Source organism: Seriola aureovittata, chromosome 11 (assembly GCF_021018895.1).
Source record: "Seriola aureovittata isolate HTS-2021-v1 ecotype China chromosome 11, ASM2101889v1, whole genome shotgun sequence".
NCBI classification, from domain to species: Eukaryota; Metazoa; Chordata; class Actinopteri; order Carangiformes; family Carangidae; genus Seriola; species Seriola aureovittata.
The window spans coordinates 18,069,763-18,095,334 of record NC_079374.1 but is presented as its reverse complement, the minus strand read 5'-3'; the positions used below and the strand labels follow the sequence as shown (position 1 = coordinate 18,095,334).

Genomic DNA, 25,572 nt, shown 5'->3' with positions numbered 1-25,572 from the left:
TCCTTACCAACAGGTAAAACAGAAGCAGATGGTCCCTACACCATGTGTTTCACCAACGGGTTACTGGTTGAAATAAAAGTGACGTTCTTCTTCTCTCATTTTCAAAATGGACAACAGCATTAGAACATGATCTTCACAATAACGCGTTCAGTAAGCCAGAGGAAAAAGCTGGGCAAGATGTAGGCTATAGCTACAGTGAATTTAGGCATTTCGTTTTTGGCCCATAAGCCAGAGAGGACATTCACATTAATGCCTTTTTTTTTTTTGGTGAAGCCAAATTATCAACACCATATTTCTTTGTTTTAGCCGTGAAAGAGAGTGATGCAGTTTATCAGAGCAAACTGGAAAGTCTGCAGTTTTTCTGCTGGCCACAAGGGGGTGCCATCATATCAGAATATGGTAACCATTGTTGTGTTCACATTTAACAGCAGAATGTCACCAGATAGAAATATGGGATTGCAGTATATCACATCAAGTCATTCAGATGTACAGATTATCAGTGAGTTATGTTTCTTTTATTCCTTCTACTACTCTCTCCATACACATATCAACTATACTGTAGTCGCCTCACACACCAAATCATCACTCAGAAACTTCTAATTAACTGAGACAAGAACAGGGGGACATGATTCAGCTGTGGACTGTTTATTATTGATCATTGAGACAGAGAGACAAAGAAAGAAACAATATACAACCACTGGTCATACTGTCAGAGAGTATGTAAATATATGACACTGTATTATCTCCCTAGCGCACAGTACACCCTCTCACTTGATTCATCCTCAAAATTTCCATCAACATATCATGTGCCCTCTCGGAGGCAGTAAAGAAATAGTAGTTCTATTCCAAGTACTTGAGTGGGAGTAACGTAATGAGGATCTCTCCTCCAGTGGTTCTCATATTCATTAACCTGGCTATGGTGTGGGAGAGGGATGGGATAGGGAGTCTAGGGGTTCCAGGATGAACAAATAAATAATACTGAGAAAAACTGAAAGGAACATAAAGGTTTGTGCAAAAAATATCAATTAGAGATCTCCAGTTAGGATTTTGAACTGAAAATTACATATTCTTTAAACTTGGTCACAAGTATTTTCATATTTCAATATGTGATTTGGTCCCAGATCATAAAACATTTTCTTCACACTTAAGGTATTCTTAGCTGTTAATCTGAGACATTTAATACATGGTATGTTAAGTTCTGGTGTTGTGAAGTTCATGAAAAGCAAGCAATAATTTCCCATTCTCAGATTGTCAAATGAATAAAGTCAGCATCGTTACCATTATTTAACATGGAGCTTTAGCAATCTACAAATTTATGTTTTATATTTGTTGGAATGTTTTGTGAGGCTGAATACATACCACATTCAACAACTACTTCTGTTCACAATTACTCTGACAGTAAGTCATGTAAAAGTCCCCCCCCCCCCCCCCCCATAACATCATGGCCACAGAAAGTCACAACTTGGTATGCTGTGGTATTTTACACATGTTCTGTATTTCAGCTAGCAGCTTGGACTAGATAGAAGGGAGGTCATTCCATGGAACAGACGTAATGGTCAGCTATTTCAAGACCTTTAAATGGGGCTGATCATTAATGCTCAGAACCTCTACCTCAAAAAGGTCAGCGATGGCCCATTTTCTAAAAACCAACATGTCAGTGTCCCTTAACACACACCAATTATCATCAAGGGGATCTCAGGCTGTTCTATTAATAACAAGACTTGGATTTCAATGTGGAACTTTGCTGTGAAGCTCTTTGCTGAGCTGGTGCCATTCAGGCTGTTGAAGAACCTGATGGAGTGTCTGGAAATGTGTGTCAATCCTTTCCTCTGCTAGATGATACTCAAGCACACCAAAATCAGTATTCAGTCAGTATTCTCTGACCTCTTCCAGCTATTAGTTTGTTCCCTCCCTGTTATGTGTGTACATTAGATGGTGTATTGGCATGACCGTGTATCATTGCAACCATCAGAGGTACTGATTGCACCTAACGAGACTTTGGAAAGCTTTTTTGAAGTCTTCATTAAAGATGGTGTAGATGAGGGGGTTGATCAGCGAGTTGAGATAGCCCAACCACGTCAGAAAGTCAGCCATCTCCACTGAAGTACTGCAAGCACTGCAGGTGTTCACGATCACCTCCTTGACAAAAAATGGCAACCAACAGATGACAAAAGCGCCAATTATCAACCCCAACGTGGATGCCGCTTTGCGCTCCCGCGAGCCAGAGATGCGAGGTCCTTGGTAAAGTTGGCTCCGACGTGACTCGCTACGTGACTCGCTACGCGACTCATACCGACGCGACTTGCACTGGAAAGGCTTCACAGAGACACGTACTCGTTCACGCAGAGGTTCCTCAGTAGAAGGTTCAGAGAAAGACTTCTCTGGTGGGCTTACGGGCTCCGGACTTCGAGGCCCCTCATCAGCATCACCATCTCCAGCAGGGTAGGATGAGGGGATCATGCTCCCATTGGTCATGCATGAGTGACGGCTGGCTCGGCTGGCCTCCCTGCGCATATAGAGGGTCTGAGCGGCCCGGTAGATTTTGTAGTAGAGGATGAGGATGAGCAGCAGGGGGATGTAAAAGGCTCCAAGGGTGGAGTACAGGGTGAAGGCCATGTGATGGTGGATGATGATGCACTGGTCTTTGTGGTCTGCATCCCCGCTGTAGTGCCGCCACAGCAGAGGAGGAAGCGAGATGAGGATGGACAAAAGCCACACCACTGCCACCATCGCGCCAGCCCTGGCCCCTGTGCGTTTGCGAGAGTACTCCACTGCATCAGTAATGGCCCTGTAACGGTCGATGGCGATTGCAGCGAGGTGCAGGATGGAGCATGTGCAACAGGTGATATCCACACTTAACCAGATGGTGCACACCACCTGGCCCATGACCCAGCTCTCTTTCTGGATGTAGATGATGCTGAAGGGCATGACCAACACAGCCACCAGCAGGTCAGTCACTGCTAATGAGCAGATGAGGTAGTTGGCTGGGTGGTGCAACTTGCGGGTCACTGCGATAGCTGTGATCACCAGGCAGTTGAAGAATGTAGTCAGGATAGCCACCACAGACAGGGTCAGCGTTAGCAGGATCTTACTGGGAGGGCGTTTAGTGGTCTCCAGTGAGTCATAATCACCACTGCTTGTGGAAAACACCCCTTCAGTGCAATTGGGGAAATCCATTCTGCAGTCAGAGACAAAGACAGTTGTGCATTTGAGATAAAGGTCCAAAATTCCTCTTTAGGAGCAGACAAATCATTTTGAGTCAATATTTATCTTGTGACTGCTGTGTATAATGTTTGTTCTTCTTTTATCTGTTCATAATCTGACATGGAATTTTAACATCAAAATTTTAAAGTGCTGCAAAATTCACTTGTCGCAGTAATTCTGTTATTCTTCTCCTTCTTCTTCTTTTAAACATTCATTGCCAATGATTTTCCTCCTTGAACTTCATACATAAAACATGTCAAAGTGGATGAAAAGATGGTTTTCATTCAAAATATGCTTTCAAATGTAATTTTCAAGGTCCTGAAACATTAAATGGTTGGCAAAGCTTTGACATTCCTTAAACTTGCCCACAAAAGTATGCGGAAACCTACAAATCTGACAATCCAGTCCCACCTGAATAGGCTCTACTGTGTTGCATCCAGTTGTTTCAGTGTGCAGCAGACACTCTGCTCTGATCTGTCTGGCCTGCTGGCTCTGCCATCACATCACCTCTGTCACTCAACACCTGGGAGAGAAAACGAGAGAGAACAAGAGATAGAAATCGTGAGAAAGATAGAGAAAAGGAAAAGGGAGGTACAGAAGATTGAAGACAGGAAATTGAGGACAAGTACACTTACACAACAGTAAAAATCAAGTTAACGTTTGCATTATTTGTATTCATTTAATTCATGTAAACCACTTTCTTTAAGCATGGGTCTGTGGATCTTCTTTTAACCTGATCAACTGAGTATTAACCAATGTGACCCTCCCACCCACCCCACCCCACATTTAGCAACAGCCACTATGACTACATCAAAAAGCTCAGGTATGACTGTCATTGCAGCTCTCCTTCACCCGCCGCATTGCTCAGTATCCTGAAGACATGAGTGGGAACTGTTGCTATAGAAACACAAGAAGTACAGTAGTTTTGCTTAATCTGGTGATGGAGAAGAGGCAGGCAAACTATGACTGTCAGGTCTCTGCTGACACTGTTCGATTCCCAGGCTGTAGGTCCGGGCGTAGGTGGATGGGTGAACGGGTTGGCTAGGCCATATGAAAACTGAATGAGATAAGAGATTTCAGTTCACTTTACCCTCACACACGGCAAAATGCCTGTTAATATAATTTACCATGAACACGTCCAGACTGTGTTTTTACCATTGGCTAACCATTACTACTGCAAAATCTTACCTCTTATGAGAGGTTCCAGGTAGCATCAGATGCATCATCTAGGTGGAACTGTGGTATTTTCATAGCCATTATAATGTTGAGCATCTTATATAATATGTAGGTGAAATTGATCGAAGCAGTGCAGAGGCATATGATGAGTATTGTTTCACTACCTCATTCAAGGTGTGGGCACCTTTGCCAGACTGAGTCACCTTTGCTTAGTGTTTTACAGTGTAAAATAAATCATATTTCTATGGTGTATAACACATGAACAAAGAACCTTTAATTTCTTTAACCATAAATGATGTATATTTTGATTTTGTGTTTTTTCATCTTTCTGTATTAACAGTTTGTAGGAGATAAAAATCCTGTTTGCTTTTGTTGGCTGTGCCAGACCCAGTGTTGAAAACAGCAGCTTTAAGCTGTTGGTTTCAAAATTGATTTTCAGGCTCAGTACAAGAAAATTACCACCTAAAGTGAAGTTTCACCAAGCACTTTATTAAAGCTGACTCTTTGCTGAGTGTGTCAGGTACAATTCATTATGCTACAATGGCCAAAAAATACAATTAAAAGCAGATGGTTTCAGCGAATCCAGAACAAATTGCTTTGCCACTGTGAAATGAACCAATGAGCAGTATTTGTTTATTTATACCTGTGATTCTTGTCTTTAAAGTCAATAAAATTCCCTTCCTCCGTGCTGTGATGCAATTCTACTCCTTCCCATTTACCCTTGAGTGAATGTGGAAGAAAGTAGTACTTAATATGCAGATTACTTTGCACAGATAGATGATAATTACTGCTGCACTTCTGTTGCACTCTATGTCACTGTGCACCAATGTATTCTCCGAGGTGCATCTGAAAACACTTATTTTTGTCAGTGTTTTTGCACAAATGTATATTTAGATATACAATATGACGCAGTGTGTTTCTATGAGTGTGTTTCTGTTCATGCAAATGCAGTAACTGACAGTATGCGTTTTAACAGTGTCAGCCTGTCATTATATACAACAAAGAAATCAACTGCTTTTGTCTTGAAATGTTCTAAAACATAGGCTTCTGCTCAAGGCCATCTGAAGATAAGCTCCAGTGAGTCTCCGTGAATCTGCTCTCTGCTTTATTCAGAATAAAACCCAGTGCCTTTGCATAAATTCAGTGGGAAAAAAATCTTCATTCACTGACTGATAACCACATTGATTCAAAATTACACAGTTTTTATTTAATTTATCAATTTTTTTTTTACAGTGCTACGTTATCTTTTTGAGGAATTATCTACTAATTATGGATATGTTGTGATAACAGACAACCAGCACACCCTGATACTGTTCAGTAATGTTTAAAGAGCGTCATGATCTACAATATTAGCATATTTATTCAGCATTCAAATAACATTTTCAAAATCCCCAAATTTTAAATGCAAAGTTGTTATGTGGGTGTAATAATAAGCTGCGGCAATATTGTGTGACGATGCAGTCTACAACAACAGATCCAGGTTGTGCATATAAAAAGGAGGCTGACAAAGCAGAAACATGTTAACAATATTTAACTCAACTCACTCACAGCTCAAACACATTCCCACCTGAAAGCACCCACAAACCAGCACACATATACTGTGTACACCAACAAACAAACACCAACTTCACTCTCATTTCCACAAGGCTTGCAGTCCTCCACCAGAAGAGAAGTGTCAGTCCCCTGACATGAAATCTCTTTCTCTCTCTGTACAACAACAGAGAAACTGTATCTGTCATTTGGAGCACGAGCTCTGAAACATAGTTTGGCCCAGGCATGATGTCAAGCTGCCCAGTGTTGCTTGTGAAGGAGGAGAGTTGTGAAAAAGCTGATTGTGTGAGTGACAGATCTGGAAAGATGTGAAATAAATGACTAACTGTAGCAAAATAACAGGGCACAGCAGCAAGTCTATCTGTCTGTTTAGCTATTTTCATCTGCTGAGTCTATTTAATTTGGTGAAAAACAAATTGCAGCAAAGGACACGCTTTTATTTAAAAAAAAAAAAAACTAATTGGAAAAACATTTTTATACATAACTGGATGTAATTATTGATTCTTGCTTTCTGGGACACAATAATGAAAAAGTAGCATAAAGTAAACTGCATTTTTAGGGAATGGTAAAGACGTGGAATGACACAAATAAGTAAAGGGCTCAGTATAGGGCTAACTATTTGCACTAAACATTTCCATAATATTCCAATGTCCTTTAAAAAAAAAAAAAAAATCAGCTGTTATAAATATTTAATCACATTTTGAGAGAATGAGAGTACTTCATTTAGATCAGAGACCCCTAGCAAGAAATTCATCTCCACATCAAGGATGAATAAAAAGCAAAGTATGTTGCAAAACAATGACAAGTGACTAAAATGTACTATATGTTCTGATAACTACTTTGTGTCTATAGTGACTCATACTGACTGACCTGCATTACACCAAAGGGTGACATCATCCCCATCGCTCCGAGTGGGCTAAACTACTGTCATGTTCACTTTGCAGCAGTCACTGTTCTCACTCACTGACCTGTGTCCTCGTTTCAAGCTTGACTGGGTCACTTCATGCGTGTTTCAGCTGGGGTTTCACTACACACCATGTTACTGTCAGCTCTCTCTACCTGCTTCATGGAGATAGAAGTATTAGCTGGTGACATGACCCCTGAAGACTCAATTTGATGGAACTGGTTCAAGGACTCACCAGGTCCAAAAGGGGGCAGAGGTGGTGTATCTTTTCTTAGGTTGTTTATTATTCATCATATAAACTTGACTGCAGGTATTGTACTGTAGGGGACATAAAGTGGATAGCATGCTGCACTCATCTGAGAAAGCATTTACATTTGTGCAAAAAAAAAATGGATAGGTTCATTGTTTTACCACTGTCTTTGTTGTGTTTCAGTTGTGTAACCAGCTTTAAATGATACAGTGTGTTGCACACATCTTTTTCTAGCCTGTTTGCATGTTTTGTCAGCAACAATACTTTCAGTGATATCTGGGGATGAATGAAAAGGTTTCAAAGCTTTTTGTGGCATGCTGGGCGTAAGTGTTAGGTGTTCAACATGTTTTAAGACATAGAAAATACTTTGTTTTGAATAATAATTTGTGCTGGCTGCATTTTTTCCCCCACAAAATGTGAATGCAAAATCCAACAAATATTTTTTTTTGCTTTAAAAGTTTAAGCGCAGAACACAAGATTTTTCCTGCTTCACTGAAAAGACAATTCTCTCGGTGTATGTGCACTGGAGGGTTCAATCTTCGACCCTGCTTGTAGGTGCATGACTTCATCTTTTTTGATTCTATTTGTTTTATTATTGCTACATAGCCACTGTTAGTTTTAACAGCTGTTTCTTTACCAGTCTGGAAGAAATGTTGCAAGTTCAGCATGAAACTTAATCAATTTACTCGCCAAGAGCTGTCTCCAGTGGTGGAAAGCAACCTTCTTGTTTCTCTTCTACCTATCACTTCTTTTCTTCTACTGAAGTAAGCATGCTAACCAGCTAGCCATGGCACTGTCGAACTGTCTTGTCACTTTCCAATTCCGAGTCACTGCAGTGCTCAGTCTGCCCTGAAGAAGTAGCGCTGCTCAGAGAGTGTCTTATAACCTTTTGTCTTGTAAAAGCGACGATGGCTGAAGCTGTTGCCAAGACTGGTAAGTAAACAGCTGATAATGCTAATGCTACCTATGTAGCAATACCAAAACATACAAATAGGTCCTTTAAGGTGAGCATGGAGATACTTTCTGTTTTGAATAAATAAAAAACAGTCATCTAGTGTTGAACTCTGCACATACAGCATTCTGCACAGTGAAGGCCAAACATCCAAATTAAGTAACTATGAGCAAAACAATCTATTTAAGTTTTGAGTGGAGGGTGGCTTTAAGTGATGTTTGTGTTGGCTGAAACTCGTGAATCTATCAGTGGCCTACATCTGTCTTTGTTATTTCTGCTGCAGTAAGTGTATGTATGGCCATACACTCCCTGAGGTGAATTAATTTTTAAGACAGAATCTTCCAGGAGTTTAATGCAGTTTAATGCACATGTGGACTAAGGCTATATACATTCCTGGACATCAGCTTGAATGGACTGACTTGACATGCAAGGCAGCCATTACGAATGTCTATACTATTAAAAACGAACACATACATGCTTCTGAAAAGTTGGTGATTACAAAGGGCATGTGACATTAGAGGTTACGTTCAGGAAGTATCACTCAGTCCTTAGCCTTCTATGCTGTCAGAACATGTGTGAGTACAGGGGGGAAGAAGGTAAAGAGCAAACGTACAGAGGAGAATGGGGAGACACATTATTTTATGTTTATCTCGCATGAAGACATGAACTCCACCAGTGAATGTAAATTGAGTCCCGGTCAGAATCACCTGTCCACAGCAAGAAAACCTGCCAAAGCAATCTGCCAAGGCACTTGTAGGAGCAGTAGAAACATGGCGACAGAATTCAGCTTTGTCTTGTTACAGATGATGGCAGAGATGCCTCGATCCCTGCTGAACAGGCTCAGATTAGTTTTTGCTCAGTGCAGCAGTAATACAGGGGAGGCCTGTAGAGGAGGTCATATTTTGCGTGACTACAGCATATTTATGACTTCTAGAAAGTAATGGCAAGTACTGCGATGGATAGATCCCCAGTACAATACAGTAATCGCATTACAATTTTAATTCATTAATAGTAATACCATCACATAGTAACTTCCCAAACACAGCTCATACATTGGTGATTTCATCGGCAAGCACAAATGTGCACATAACGTGGAAAACCACTGATTAGACAACCGCCACAATTATAGGAAAAAGCATCCGCTCAAGCCTTTATCTGGTGAGCAGAGAATCAAAGAGATTCTCCCACCAGAACACATAATTGGATCCACATCATCACTACAGGTTTGATGCGACTATGGTAACAAATACGATCAGTAGCCTGTACTGAGTTAATGGGTAACTGTTAAAAAAGTGTCTGGCATCAACAGTTTGAAGGCAGCATGACTGGTTGTATGATTCGTTCGCAGTCTTTAATGTTAAAGTGCTGCCTCAAAGCACATTATCATCAAACATGCTGACGCACACTTTACATTGATTAAAGCCCCTACAGGATTTGAACAATTTTGACCCTGTGGCATAAAGATTTACACATTCAGCGGCTTGAAATCAACAAACTGCAAAACAACCACACAAACCTCTGTGCAGATGGGAGATGGTGACATTGTGTGGAGGCACTGGGGACACACAGTTACATGAAAAATTACTTTCCTCACTGAACATCCTGACAACACAACAGAACAGTCCTAACAACCCTCCTCTCTCTGTCCTCATCCAAATCACCAGGTTATGGAGGGAAACAGTCGAGTGTGTCTTAATGTATCATATATTGGTATAGTATACTCCTGCATATACACCCTTATAGACTTCTATAGACCTGCAGCTACCCAGGTAATGGGTGTGAAAGGAGGCCAACTGGACCTATTTCAAAGCAGAACCTGTCAAGTCAGTATCACAAGGATTTAATTCTGGTTGTCTGTAGACAGGTTTGTAAAAAATAACCCAGAAGAAAGTCAAGTTAAATCAATTTTATTTGAATTGTAGGTCCAAAAATAATGCTTTATTTTTTGTTTCTTTAGACCTGTTATTTCATAGTCTGTTAAAAATGTAAAAAGTACTTTCATTAGAACCAGACCTTTTAGCTTCGCCTAAGTAGTTATGTTTTATGTTGTCTGATGCTTTGTTTGTTTGTTTGTTTGTCAGCAGGATTGTGCAAAACGTACTGAACTGATTTGCACCAAACTTGGTGGAGGGATGGGGCGTGGAACAGGGACGAAGTCACCCAATTTAGGTGCAGATCTGATTAAAGGGGCGGATCAGGATCAGGAACTGTTTAGGTGGTGGAGGTATGAGTGCCATTCTAGTTTTATCACATGAACACATTGCAGTCACTGCATGCTTGCTACCCAGGTGAAAGAAGTTGAGCTCTGCGGATATAAAGCATATATATAAAAAAACTGGTGCATGTGGAGGCATTCTCATTGTCCTTGTGCATATAACCTACCACTTTGTGCTATTTGTTACCTATCAATGGGAAAATTGTCACTATGGAATGAAAAAGAAGCATTAAGGACTTTGCGCCACTTTTATTTCAAAATGCCATTTTTTTCGTAATTTTTTAAAATTCAGTTTTATTCATTTTATCTACAAAAACATTAACACATTTGTGTAGAGGTTAATAGATGGAGATTGAATGATTTACGAAATTATTTTGCAATTGGTACATTCACACATTTGTTTCTCTGCTCTGATGTGTTACTTATTCAGCTGTGGCCCACATTTTAGTCATTTATACTCCTTTAAAATGTGTTTTGACAACTGCCAGTTCTTACATTATGGAAAGGTGTCATTAATTATTGTGAGCACCCAGACTTGGAGCAGAAATCTATTTGCAGAAAAATGAACAACATGAAAATATGTAGCTTACAAGAGATGAGTGAGCGGACCATGCATAGTTTTGCTTTAATTGCATCATGCAGCTGAGAGGTGGATTTTATTTAATTTATCTTAAAAAAAAAAAATGCCGATGATATCTCACACATCCTACACGTCACCAGTGTAGGATGTGAATCTTCACAACAACAACAACACACAGTGCACACAGTGCAGCTTTGTCATAAGAAAAGGAAGAAAATCCAGATATTAAATGTGTTAGATCAGGTAAGCATGTCAGGGTATGACAGATTTTTCTGGGAATAGTGTTCTAATTTGTTTTGTTATTACTAAAGAGCCGCTAAAAAGAAGGTCATTTTGAAGCAAAAATGTGAGCTGTCAGAAGTCTGACACATGATCTACGCCATTAATTTCAAAGAAAAGTGTTTGACTACAGTAATTGCCAGGAAAAAGGAGAAGTTGTTATCTCCCTTCAAATTAGGGTTACAGAGCCACATGGTATTTTGAGTTAATGAGAGTATTTATTTAAATATTTAACATGGTGAGCATGTAGTTTGATATAATTAATGTCCACCAAAATGTTGCAGCTATTAAAGTTACTAATCATGCTGTTTAAGTGGGAAGGTAATGTCCTAATGAATTGAAACTGTAACTCCCCTGGAGAAGAATCAAGATTAAAAAACTCCTGAAGAAATTATCAGCAGCTAAACACATTAAATGGGAAAATAGTTTGCCTCTCTAAATTGCATGGCCCCTTCACATTGCGAAACATCAGCGCATGCCTCCAGATACGCAGCTGCCACACACAGCATCACCACTTCATACAGCTGTTTTGGCTAATGTGTCGGCTTAATATGCCCACAATCCACATCCAGCAAGAGACACATTATCATCTGTTGGAGATGTGCTTCTGGAAAAGGGATATTATATGTGTTGGATTTGAATCAACACTGCTGGAGAATTATATTTCCTTGAAAATGTACTTGGCAAAGCAAATTAATTGCGTTTAACTATATTTTGTGGTAGATTTGCTCGGGTTAAAACGAATGCCTGAACCGTAGTAACTGTACAAAAACCAAAACAATGAGCAAAAAGATCCACAGATCTGCATCACTGACTTATAATTCTCTGTGATCTCAGCAGTACAAACAACCACTTTGACATTACAGTGTAGTTGGATAAAAGAGGGAACGCCATTAAATGACTATGAATATTACATTTCTGCATAAACAATGTTTTTCTTTTTCCACATGAACATCCCATCAGTTCTGGAGCCTCAGAAATACAGGACGCAGTTCATCTGTCTGATATTAATTCAAAGACATGCTTACAGTATTTCACAGTTTTAAGGGATTTTATTTCTACTTCTAGTAGTAATAGTAATTTGCCTTTCAAATACATCATAAACAATAACTTTTACTCAGGTTTTCACTTCAAGCTACAAACAATGAGTATGGCTACCTTTGGATATGTTAACATAACACAAGTGTCCAACTGTCACTCATGCACATGTACTCTCTCGCTCTCTCTGTCTCTCTCTCTCTCGCTCTTTTATACACACTCTCCTGGGTGTATGGAAACAGCAGTTTTGATTATCAACAGTTTACTCCATTTAAAATGTCTTATAAATTATGTGCAAATAATATAAACAACCCCCGGTAACACACACCCACACACAAGCAGCCTAAATACTGGCACATTCAGCCACATGAATTTAATTAAAATGCACCCCAGGCATAGTTCCGCAAACCTACAGGAGCTAATATCCTCTTCCAATGTTCACTTATTTCCACAACAGTTGCCCTGTAACAAGGGCACCTTAGCGTAAATGGACTGGGTGGATGCAATGAAGCATATGGCTAAACTGATGGGAAGTCCATGTGAAAAAAAACATTGATTATGCAGAAATGTAATATTTGTAGTCATTTCATGGTGTGTCCTCTTTTGTCCCACTCCTGCAATCGTCTTCTATTTTATTCTGACATCAATGAAACACCAACACAATGAGAATGATAATTCCAATGCATCTTGAATTGGAAATGTCCTTCAAATGTTTTCAGCAGCAAGTCCCTCACTCCAACAACAGAATTGTCATGTCATAACATAAGCATGTCACAAAAATAAAGCTCACAACACTGCATCAAAGTTTGCTCGGAAACACATCCATCATTTCAGTAAGTCTCCTTGGAGCTGTTTGGTGCAGATGAAGGTTATCCCGACAGAAATCAAGCCATCGTTCTGTGAGGAAATTAATGAGCGTAGTGTTGAGAAAACGCACAAATTCAGGATAGGACGTAGGTGATAAAAACTGAAAATAGTTTCTTGACCCACTTTCTGTGAATGATTTTTCTTGGTAGATCAATTTGTGTGACAGAAAGGGTATGGAAGACTTGGAGGCTCGGCGCTTTATAGCATATATTAGCCACATGTTGATAGGAAAAAGTGATAAAATCTTCTGAAAATGTAAATGAAATTATTGAATTTTCTTTTGATATGCTGCTGACTCAAGCTGCATGCTCCCCACCGTTGGAAACAGATGAATGATTAGAACTTGCAAGGTGAGAGAAAAGGCTTTGAGTGCAGCAGCCTGCAGCTTTAGTACCGAAATATATTTAAGAATGACTTTCATATAACAGCACAGGTTGAATAAATCACAAATTAACCACTAAATTATGCTGTCAAGTCTTGACATTTCTGGCCTTTAGAGCTTATTTTCAGTGGGTAAACTCGGACACAGACCCCCGGTCCATTAGTCTTTGCTCTGCTCACCACTGGCTGTGCACAAAAAGTAGATGTCCACAGCAGATAATATACACTGAAAATGTTTGATGAAAAGCCACTGTCAGGCAGGGGCTGACATACATATGGATTCCTAATAATTCATATTAATTCAAATATGCACTTTGAATGGTACCCCAATTGAGAAAATTCCTCATTATAAATACCGAGGCACCTGGATTGATGATAAATTAATTTGTAAAACTCTCATAGACAAGTAAAGGGAGCAAGTTGGTCTTCTGGATAGGAACAAGTCCTGTTTCCCATTATGTAGGGATTTTGGAAGCCACCTTTCTGTCTTTATTGGATTACTGCAAAGTTATTTATAGACATGTTCCCATTTGTAATCTTAACCATCTGGATGCCGTCTATCACTCAGCTATTCGATTTATCACTGACGAGCTATATGGCTCCCATCATTGTGTCTTGTATCAGAAGGAGGGCTGGCCCTGCCTCCCTGTCAGGCGAGACCAACACTTATTTATTCAGTCATAAAGAACTTTACAATGGGTTTCACTATATAAATGTCTAATAAATTCTGTTAGTACTATAAGTTTAGAAGAAGCAGTTATTTAATTTATTAGCACTGAACTGATTCATTTTGAATATAAAATGAAATATAGAGAGAGGAGAGAAGAGAGGAGAAGAAAACAGGAGGTTTTTCAGGATTCCTGTGGGATTCCCACAGAATTGGAGTCAACCTCACTATTCATAATGTGACTGGGACAGGACAGGAAAAAAAGTCAAAGAGAGCAGGTGTGACAGGAATCATAATAACTGTAGGTCAGTCTTACATAGATATGCAGTTCTAATATGAATAAACACCATTTTCTTTATTTTGAACATAGTCATTCTGTAGTTATTGTCTTTTTTTCTTTTTTATCCTCTCCTATCTGCTCTGGTGGCAGGTTGCCACTGGTGCATGATGTGTGTCGATTGACGATGCGTGATACAGACACCAAAAATCAGAGAGGCTATTCACTGCACAGCCCATAAATCTTACATTAGAAGCTTATTTCACTCTTTTCAAACTAAATGCATTTTGGCCACACACCTGTCTGAGATGCTGCACTGCAGTAACTGAGGGGAGACAAGAAGGCTTCTCTGTGTGCAGCTAGTGTCTACCAATAGGGAACCACCACAGGTAACTTTTTAAAAATTCTGTCATGGGATTAGGAGGGGACACGAGTATTTTTGTGGGAGTGGGATACGACAGGAGTGAAAATCCACTCCTTTGTCACACGAAGAAGAGAAGAGAAGAGAAGAGAAGAGAAGAGAAGAGAAGAGAAGAGAAGAGAAGAGAAGAGAAGATTTTATTGATTCCCAGCAGGTAAATTCATATTATTGCTGTGCAAGACACAGTGCCAATGGGATTACTGTACTTTGCAACAGCTCATAATATTAATGCAATTCATAGCTTCCACTGCAAAGAAATCCACCACAAGTCATTTAGTGTTGCAGTGACAAATGTACTTGGCTAAAATGAATTTCATACAGACTAACATTTGCATAAAGGGCCTCCTATCCTCATTCTCTTCCACTGTTTTCATTTTTCATGCAACATAAGCTGTTTTTCCTTTTGTTTGTATAGAAATGGCAATGGCATTATTGTTTTCTGTGCGCGTCACAAGCTCTCAACTACAGCTGTTTCTGCAGATTGGATCCATCTCCAAATGGACAGGACAGTTCCTAATGTGGGAAGGACGTTCTCCTTTCCTCACAGATTAAACAGCTCATATGGTCCATCATAGCTGAAACGCAGTGGACAAATAACTGCAATTTTCAACAAAGCAAAGTTAAGTAACATTATTTGTGAGAATAAACCTGTTATTTTTTTATTTCAGGCTAAGAGTTGAAATATATTATCTGATAGCTTATGTGTAATGAACGTTGTATGTTTTTAAAACTATGTGAGTAAACAATAAGTTGACAGGAACACTTCAAAATTCTCACATATTTCATATCCCTATAATTCAATGAACTGATGTCAATGTTTATGTGTATGAAATTCCCCCTTAAACTTGTTGCCGCTGCATCGACTTCCACACTTAAAACTGTTTGTTGGCAAAGTTTACATTAAGATTACATCACAATACTACACTCCATACTCAGTCACAATCTAAAACCAGTTATGGAGTCCTCTAAAAAGATTGTGGCAATGAGATTAGATTAGTGTAACTGCAAATAAGACAAAGAAGAAGTCAGTTAATGGATGCTTCCTGTAAACCCAACATTGATTGACCCAACCCGTTCTGATCAGAAGCTAAATTTCCTAATTCTTGAATGATGTCAGGTCGCAAGCTTACAAAATGTCATAAATAGGGAAATGCTTATTAACGTTTTCCCTAATGCTGTCTAATGCATAATCTATTTCATCCATTATCTCAACCCAAACCAAACCTTTTAGTTTTCCAAAATCCTGGCCAACATCTTATGCAATGAGTCTTGGATATCCTGTTGATGATGTTTGAGTCACAGTAGTTTTATATACTCAAACAACCTGGGAGTTCAAATCAGCCAGTGTAAAAAACAGATTTCATGGACAGGATTTGCTGTAGTTCATGTTCACAGAGTGAAGAGCAAAAAAAAAAGACAATTCCTCTGTGTTATGAAAACGACTTGCCAATACCAGAACAATATCCAGAGGATTTGCTATCAAGTCAGTGGTTTTCCAGTCCACCTCTCTGTCATCAGCGCAATAGTGACGTCAGCACGAGGGAATACTGTATCAACCTCCCAGCATAGATTCAGAGAGCAATAAGCTCAGGGAACAAACTTAGAGAAGATGTACTTAGCAGAAACAAAACAGGCAGCTCTTTAGGGAAGACAGCAGTGTCACTGGATGGAGGTGCCAAATCTTGGTCTATATCTTTATCTCTGTGTCTTATCAACACACACATACACACACATCCTCTGAAATTAATTACATGTAGACTCTGTGCTTTTCTATCATACTTGTGCAGTATACCAATCAGAAGTAGAAAGAGAGAGATGTGGTGCAGCCACTGCATAATTCACAAATACACGATGACTTACAAATATCTACAAACCTCCTACACTTACAAAGTTAACAGCTATGACAGTAGCTGCGAATTCACCTTACATTCATGAGATGAGTAATGTACAAATATTACTGTCAAATATATTTTCTACAAACAGTCAATTGCGGTTCTAAAATTCGGCGCATCACTTTTGCAATATCAGATCAAATGCTCCTTATTTATCGAGCATTCAAATTTTATTCAACAGTTTTTTACTCAATAGTCAATAGAGAATTCCTTAATTGACACATATAGTAACTTCTGTCCTCAGTTAGAACTGAGCTGAAAAGGATCTACAAGCAGAGGGAATTAATAAACCTTTTAATTGGAAGTTTCAACCCAAACTGCAGAGAGCCTCTGGGAAAAGCCAATGTGAACTTTGCATTCAGACCTGTTGGCCTTTTAATGAGACAGAACTTCTTTTCAGTATCTACCATTCAAGGCCAGACTTGCTACAACGTACCCATGAGCCCTGACACGATTCTCTATGCAGCAAGCGTTACCTTAACAAATTACAGTAGCTCTGATCTTTGACTTCTTCCACACATTCACAAAAGAAGCATTCAGTGGTTTGTGGCATAAAAGGCACTGTTTACCCATAAAAGTAACCAATGGCACAAAAAAACAAAAAACAAAACTCTCTCATTCTCCTTTGAAACATCATAATATGTTGGAAATGAGAGGAAAATAAGCACAGGCAGCTTTTTGTTACATAATCAAAGAAAAGAGTTGAAATTACAACCATCGGCTTTCATAGATGTCAGGTTTGTGACGGTGGCAGAGATGAGTGCTTGGTGTAGATCCAATTTTAATGGCTGTTTTACAGAAAGGCACACGATGCAAGTATGCAGAGTGAAACACGTACATTGCCCTGCTGCTAATTCCATACGACAAACTGATGCCATCTCGGCAACTTGGTTTTAATGATGAGGATGTTGGTCAGAAAGGCTGTCTGTCCTTCAAAAGCTGCAGAGAAATGCAGCCTCGAAGACACAACCAGTGTGTCCTTAGCAGCACTCACTATTCACAAGCCACTTAGTGCTTGTTTTTGGTTCTGACGCTGATCTATTATTGATAAATATAATAAAACCAGAGCTTAACAGATGGAATAGCGCGACATAAACCCGACTGTTTGCTCTTGTAAGCAACTTAGATGTGTTTTCAATCATGTGGTGTTACATTAATGGATCCCTATGGACTGCTATTAAGAGAAACACCCTGGTGGTAAAAGGAGGAGGGAGGCTGTCCTCCAAAGACGACCTCAACAGTTATTGTAAAGCAACAGAATCCGCACAGAAAACAAGGTCGGGATGGTTGGGTCAACAAAACGTGGGACTTTAATACAGGAGACCGCTGCTCATTTCCCATTATCAATCAACAGTCAATGTTGTTGTTTTGAATTATGTTTACCATTGGCTCCAGGACCTTAACGATGTGTCCTTTATTGTAACTGTGGTGACAAAGGTCCAGTCGTTTTTTTTGTGCCTAAATCTAACCAAACCTTAATCACGCTATCGTCACATCGTAAAAGAGATTTTTTTTTCTAGTTGTGATTTTTGGGATTTTGGAAGGTACAGACTAATGATAATGCTTCTATGCCTTGTTCTAGAAAGTAAAGACAAACAACATATTTTGTCACCCAACTTTGTTGACTGGAAATGTTTGACTTTGTGAGTTGACGAGGAGTGACTGCATAAAGAAATTAATCGGATTCACTTGCATTAATTCAAACAAAATTAACATTAATACAAAATGACAGCATTTGGCAAATTTGGTGGGATGAGTTCTAGATGGTTTGTAATGCAAAAGGATAGTAAACTACACAATATAGTGGAGAGGCCTTTTGTGTCTCAAAACCCAGAGTGGGAAAAGTGTAACTTGTCATTTTAATTCTCAAAACATAACTTGATAACTTACCACCTTTCATAACTGGTTTCCCGCTTATTGCTACCAGCTGATAAGATTGAAGTGACTTTCATGTTTGAGGTAGTGGAGATTTAATATTTCCAAGAGGAGAAATGGCAGAAAAATGGCAGTCCCTCAACTGGGACATAGCTGGTCACATTCTCAAGACAAAGTATGCATCTTTAGCCCTTCTACAGGTAAGGCTCTATGATGAGTAAAATCAGTATGTTCAATCCATCCAACATTCACTTTGTGGAATGTAAGGCGACATTGGAGCCCCTAGGCGCCGCTGTTGGGGCTTTAGACTTTTACTCTTGTTCCATTATGAGTCAATTTGATAAAAACGCCACAGGGAGAGACCATCTCTCAGACATGGACCACTCTATTAGATATGTCCAGTTGATGGATGCTCTCTTCAGGTCTACTTCAGCTCCAACAGGTAATCCAGAGGTAGGCACTAGTTCCCATTTACAAAGTCAGCTACTGTATAATCCAAGAATTAATTTCTGCTCACAAAACAGCAACCAGGAAATAGGTGCTCCCTCCATCTGTCATATTCTGTTGCTGTGTGTACTGTCTCTGTCTCTCTCTCTCTCTTACACACAAACAAACAAGAATCCCTATGGTAGTGCTGCTATGTTTCCTTCATGCTGCCATGGGTTTGAAGACCCTTCAAATGTCTTCAAAGATCCATGAAAAAACAATGAGCGCTGTCTAGTATTTGCATACTTTTGGCAACTAAGGTTGGCATAAAATCCTCTCATTTGAATTCTCATCTGTCATGGATTGGTGACAAGTAATTAAACAATGGTTCCTGAAGGCTATGGGCTTTTTAACAAAGCAAAGATGCATTTATGCAGTTCTTCTCATAGTGGGCATTGCTAGCAGACACATGAGGGAAACAGAGAGCTCAGAAAGGCCTATTTTAATTGTCTAACATGAGTAGGTAAGATGTATTAAGACAGATTTTGATTGAGGCTCTCGCCACTGTGACAGGTCAATGGAAAGCTGCTGTCTGGGTTTTATTAGTCACCAAGGGAAAATAGAAAGACATCAAGTACAAACTCAGTTAAATGGTCTTTCTCAGAAGCTACATAAGCCATTTTTTAAATGTAGAGAGGAACATTTCAGACTCACAAAATGTATTTGTCCTAATGAAATTATGCTATGAAGAAAAGACAGTTTTGTCACAGGAAAGGACGAAATGAAAGTTAAGAGTAAACACAAGCAAACAAACACTCCCATCTAGTTGAAGAAAATGAGGCTCTGTGATTTGAAGGTGGTAGCATTATATGATATTATCAGTAGTGCAAACAGCTTACAGCCTTATCAGCAAAACCAGTGCTAAAACAACACAGTGGGCCTAATTAAACATATTGAGCTGTGGAGGTTGTCCATGTACCAGCCATGTAAACTACAGACATTATAAACCTTTAACATTTAAAGGAAGTGTTTTTTCAGATCAATAAACTCTCAGTTCACCACTGAGATCCATCAGGCCATAAACAAAACAAATCTACCTGAGCGGAGGGGAAACACTGGTTAAAGCAAACATGTCTTCTACACTTTCAGACTGTCTGATCTACACTATTTCGTTTGTGAGTTGGCTGCCACGGGTTGTAATTCAACAGTTGAAGTTTATAAAATATTAACAGCAAAGTGCCACAACACTCAGTTAACTGCTGATTCAATGGAGACATTCTGCTTCTCGCTCTCTTTCTCATTCCTGTGGCATATTTAAAGCATGCTGTCTAAAGTTTACTCTCATCATGTCTCAGAACTTTTTCCACCTACCTCTCGCTTTTGGAGTCAATTATGTGCAAATATTGATGTAAAATGCACATTAAAAGTTGTAAGGATGCTTTTATCTTTTCTCACACTGACTACCATAATGCACTCTGGGAGAATTGTTGGAGACCTTTTTTTTTTGAATGCTTGACCCTTGTTTTTTGTGTTATTTTATGCTTTCAATTTGATGTTACTAGATGGGCCTCACGTGTCATGTTGTGACTATTATTGCTTCTCTTTGCTTTTGCCTTCATTTTTATTGCTTGATCTTTATGCGTTTCCCTGTAAAGCATATTTTTGAATATTGTTAAGGTTTTTTATTTAGATAGTGAAGTGAGAGACAGACAGAAGAGTCAGAGAGAGAGAGAGAGGGGATGACATGCAGAAAAGGCTGATGCGGTTAGGACTAAGCCTATGTGGTACACGCTCTAACAGGTGAGCTACCGAGGTGCCCGCTGTAAGTAAAGGTTATTATTACTATTAATACTTTAAAGTAGTACAGTTCTGAAATGTAAGCTCACACATTTCTCACCTATCCCTGTATAAAATGGAGACTAATATTGTTTCTTTCCAAATATGACTTGAATATACAGTAAATGATGGATTGGTGACTCACTCTGACTCTACATGTGGTATGTAGATTTGAAACTGAAAAGCAAAACAAGCAAATACTTCAAGTCAGTAGAGGAAAAGTGGGACTGGTGCATCCCTATATAAAAACCCACTTGGCTGAGTACTTCAGGATGAGCTACACTAAATGCTTGCTGCTCCGTGGCCTCATATCATCATCAGCCGCAGTGTGTCCTTGGTTTGACTGTGCCACTCATCACTGATGTCCATTATTTTTCTTTCCGAGATAACTCCCCCACTGTAATTAAGTACCATAAGTAAATGCGTCTCCTTAGCCAAAAAGAGCCTGGCGTGGAGACCTCCTTCAATATTTCAAGTCATTAAATGAAAGCATTCTCAATATTGCCCTCCACTGCAAGGGAATTGTCAACTTTATAATTAAAAACTGCCCTTTGCAGCGAGGCTACGCATGAGCCAGGCCACTATCCTGAGAATTATGTCGATATGTAGATCCAGTATCAGTGCAGGAAGTGCTTTGCCCTTTATGTAGTGAGGTAGGACGTAAGGTGGTGGATGGGTGTGTAGCATGTCCAACTTCCATGCAGAAGACCATGCATCCTGTAACTGACCTGCAATTGATGTTTACTGTAACCGTGACCCTTCCCTATCCTTTTTATTGCATAAATGGAACCATAACCATTGTTCATTTTCCATAACTTACATTTTTCTCTAATCTTATCCATACTATAGTTGCCATGCACAGATACAAGGATGGTAAAAAAAACTGTTAGCATTTGGAGTTTTGCAGAATCATCTAGTTTTGCCGATGTTGACATTCTTGTCTGACAATAGGGTTGCATGGACATACACATGCACACAGTCAGAGGTAATCACATGCTCAGTCATGGGAATGCCCATGTGAAAGCTTACAAGTCACTCACTGATCACTCAGTGATTCAATCAGTCTCTTTATCACAGCAACCCAGTCTGACACTTAAATAAAAATCCTGCAGAGATGCTGCAACACAGACACACACACACACACACACACACACACACACACACACACACACACACACACTGCCTCCAGATGCAGTGCTCTCCCTTTCTCCTATTATCTCTACCACACACACCCTCCTTGATCACATTTGATCAAATGTTGTGGGTTTGATCTTCCGTGACTCGGTCCAGGAGAGCTCCCTAAGTGAACCTGCTGGTCAACGAACCTTTTCGTTCCAGCAAAACTGATTCCCAGTTGGATTCCAGCAGGTCTTTGGAGAGTACGCTGCTTACTTTTAGTTACGTCTACCTCCACATGCGAAGTTCATTGTGAGCAGATACATAATACGGACATATTGGACATATTGGAGCCTTTGCTCTCAAACCCACCTTCTCCTCATCATTACTCTCTCTTGGTGAGTCAGGTCTGGTAAAGATCCAGGCAACAGCCAGTCAGTAAAAATATCTCTATTCAAGGGGCGTGCCTTCAGGACAAGCAAGGTCAGCAGTGCTTGACCAGTTAAAGCTAAAAAAATAGACATCAATTAGAATAATACTAAAGTGGAGGTGATAGCTCTCCTTACATCTCAGAACAGCATCCTGTCCCACAAAGCAGAGGTTCTCAAACTTTTTCCACATCAAGGACCCCCATACTGACACAAAGAGTTTTGCTTTCAGATGTTTTATTACAGGAAGTGTTTGAAACCAATTACCAAAAATAGTCATACATTCTGTCATTGTGTTACTTATGGATGGAATTATAGTGAAAATAAATTATTCCTGTTTTTGCTGGGGACCCCCTGGAGCAATCTCAAGGATGATCTGATTTTGCCTGTTTGCATTCATCTTGTAATTTACTTCCATCTTGTGGCCATAGTGGACTATTATATCTGGAGGCTAGCTAGACTACCAGCCATTGCATCAATGGAGACTGTCCACCTGTGAAAAACGAGCACATAGATTGTTTGGGCAGCAGGTTATTATGACCCAAAGTTTACGATGTTATTATTATTGTAACCATGACAACAAAGATAGTCTAATGTTGAGGAAGGACTTATTTTTACCCAAATCATGGTGTGTTCTTAAACCTAACCGAGCGGTTTTAGTGCCTAAACCTAACCAAGCCATATAGTAACCACGGCGACGATCGGTACGCTATTCTTGGTACACTCATGTGTTTATTATGGTAACCATGACAACTGAGATACTATGCGCATGCTGCTGTTAGGGGCGCTATTTCAGGTGATACTTGACAAAGACTGGCGCTTGTCCAGCAGAGGGAGGAGCAGTTGTTTTTGGAGGTTTGCACATGTGCATTGTGGATAACCGTGGGATCTTTGCAGGGTGACTAGCTATAGCTGAAGTGTGCTTGTCAAGCTGCCCTTGACTCAGCTTCTACTGTTCTGGGATCAGTTATGATATTGCACATATTATTATACACGTGAGTATATGTGTGGAAACTGAAATTTCGCATTAGAAAATTACTCCAACAGTTTGAAGACATAGCAGTAGCATGTAAACAAGCAAATTACTTTAAATTATCATCTCAAATCAGTGTAAGGTGTTTTACTAATCATCTTGGTCAACATGTGTGACACCCTTTTCTCTCTGTTAATCCAGGTGTAGGGTTCTTTGTGCAAGATCTGCAGTAAGTTTGTGAAGTTTGAGGTGTGAGGTGTCTTGAGGCAGGAACATACAGGATTCTGCATTATAACTGGAGTGTGTCATTGTCAGTAAATGGTACATATTTTGAAGATTAACATATAAGTGATTTTTCCTCAGTCACGAAGGAGAGCAGAAAGTCAAAGATGTCCAGGCAGAGTGCAGCAAGATGAAAGAAAGAAAGAAAGAAAGAAAAAAGAAAGAACAGAGAGGAAAGATGCAGCATAGGAAAAGACAGGCAGCACAAGATCATGAGAAAGGACAGGCCCTCGATTTCAGACAGATTTGCTCCTACTATTGTCAGGAATAGGTATGTTTCAGTCTGCTCCGCAGGGGGGGCAGTTGGTTGTTCAGCTCTGCTTGCCTTTCTGTAAAAGTCACCACATGCCATTGCTCTCCGCCAGCAGCAGGTGCATTGTTTGTTTTCTTTTCTTTTCTTTCATTCTCTCTTGCATAATTAAAACCAGGTGTGTATCATTATGTATGTATATAAGTCACTCTCTTGAATCTGAAAAACAGTTATTGGATCCAACTCCACAGACAGAAAAATGCAGAAGGATAAAGATGCATAGATGCATTATGCTGAAGTCTGTGGGGTCAGCATAATGCATCTATGCATCAGCCCTGTCTTAATCAGCCCTGTTTTAATCATATTATATGCATGAAAATAGTTATGCTCAGCAAAAAGGTGGAGGCAAAGCTCTCTGCATAAATGTACAGAGACAAGGTTGATGAGTGCAATATTTTCAAGAACCAATTAAGATGACAGCAGCATGTTTATGCCGATATCAATTAAAACCTAATGTGCACATATCACATGAAGCGCCTGTCTAGTAACTATAGGATACTTCCCAATTTCGCTCCATGAATTTTAGAAACTGCATACCAGCCTAAATAAATGTCTTAATAAATGTATATCCTGCAGAAAATGAACTTACCTGGCTTCCGTTGCAGAGATTATGAGAAAACAAACCATGCAGTGAGAGAAGAATGTTACAGTCCCCATTAATGTCCATTCACAGCAGAGCGATGTTCGCGCCGACACCCGTTTACAGTGTCGAGGGAGGAAGTACGCGCAGACGGGAGCGCGCTTCTTGGCCATAGACAGAGCTTAGAGAGGTGCGTCAGTAAGGAGGTGGTGTGAAGACAAGAGTAACAGCGCCCAGTAACCACGGCTAATAAGGAGGCAATTGTTTTCTCCTGCATGTCAGTGTGACATTTTCTATAAAACTTAATCAGCTCACAGGTCTCATATATGTCTTTGCTTCACTGTGACCAAGTCTCATCTCACTATATTTTATTCATGCAGCCTCATTTGGGATCACACATTGTGGAAAAGGGCTAGAAAAGCACAATTTAGTATTAAATTATAATTTCATAGGTAAAAACTTTGAAAGAACAAACTAAAGAATAATCATTTTAAAACCACTGCGATTACAAGTGATTTTCTTCATTTTTCAGAGGTTCTCCTATTTCCATGATCCATAATGTAAGCTAATACTTCTTGGTTATATATTGATGATTACATATGAAAATTATAAGTCATGAATATAAAATGTGGCCATAATAGGCTAATACAATGTCTTTTTATGAGGGTTGTGATCTTTTGGGATTATTCAGAAACATTTCTGAGGATGAATTAAACCACTTTTTCACAAGTTGTTTCAGTGAAGAAGGGACTTAAATACTCCAAAACCTTTACCAAGAAGTCCACTAGATCCAGCAGGCTCCATTGACAAAGACCTGACTGTCTCAATTTTGATGTTAGTTTTTATTGTGAAGATTTAGACCAACATTTGAAATTCCAAAGAGAAGACACTGAATGAATTTATAGATGTAGTACACCATGTAATAAAAAAAAGCACCTTGCTCACATTAACAAGTTACTTCACAGTATCACAGTAACACATTCACTTATTTTACAGAGAAAGTGTGAAAACTCGGCCGCTTTCATGCAGAGGCGATCAAATGTTTCATGTAAGAGTTGGAACGAATATGAAGCGACCAGAAAAATGTTTATT

The 25,572-nt window shown here is 39.5% G+C and overlaps 1 protein-coding gene across 1 annotated transcript; it reads right to left on the bottom strand.

The window, feature by feature from the left end:
• Positions 1-623: 623 nt before the first annotated feature.
• htr1fa (5-hydroxytryptamine (serotonin) receptor 1Fa) lies at positions 624-24,671 on the bottom strand. The gene is made up of 3 exons (XM_056388693.1): positions 24,490-24,671; positions 3,616-3,727; positions 624-3,178 (listed from the first exon to the last, which is right to left on the bottom strand). Exon 3 carries the CDS (start codon positions 3,175-3,177, stop codon positions 1,969-1,971), a length of 1,209 nt encoding a protein of 402 aa, XP_056244668.1. The 5' UTR covers position 3,178; positions 3,616-3,727; positions 24,490-24,671; the 3' UTR covers positions 624-1,968.
• Positions 24,672-25,572: the final 901 nt, after the last annotated feature.

Excerpts from the sequence above, each read along its gene's own strand:
- htr1fa (XM_056388693.1), bottom strand. The coding sequence starts at position 3,177 with ATGGATTTCCCCAATTGCACTGAAGGGGTGTTTTCCACAAGCAGTGGT.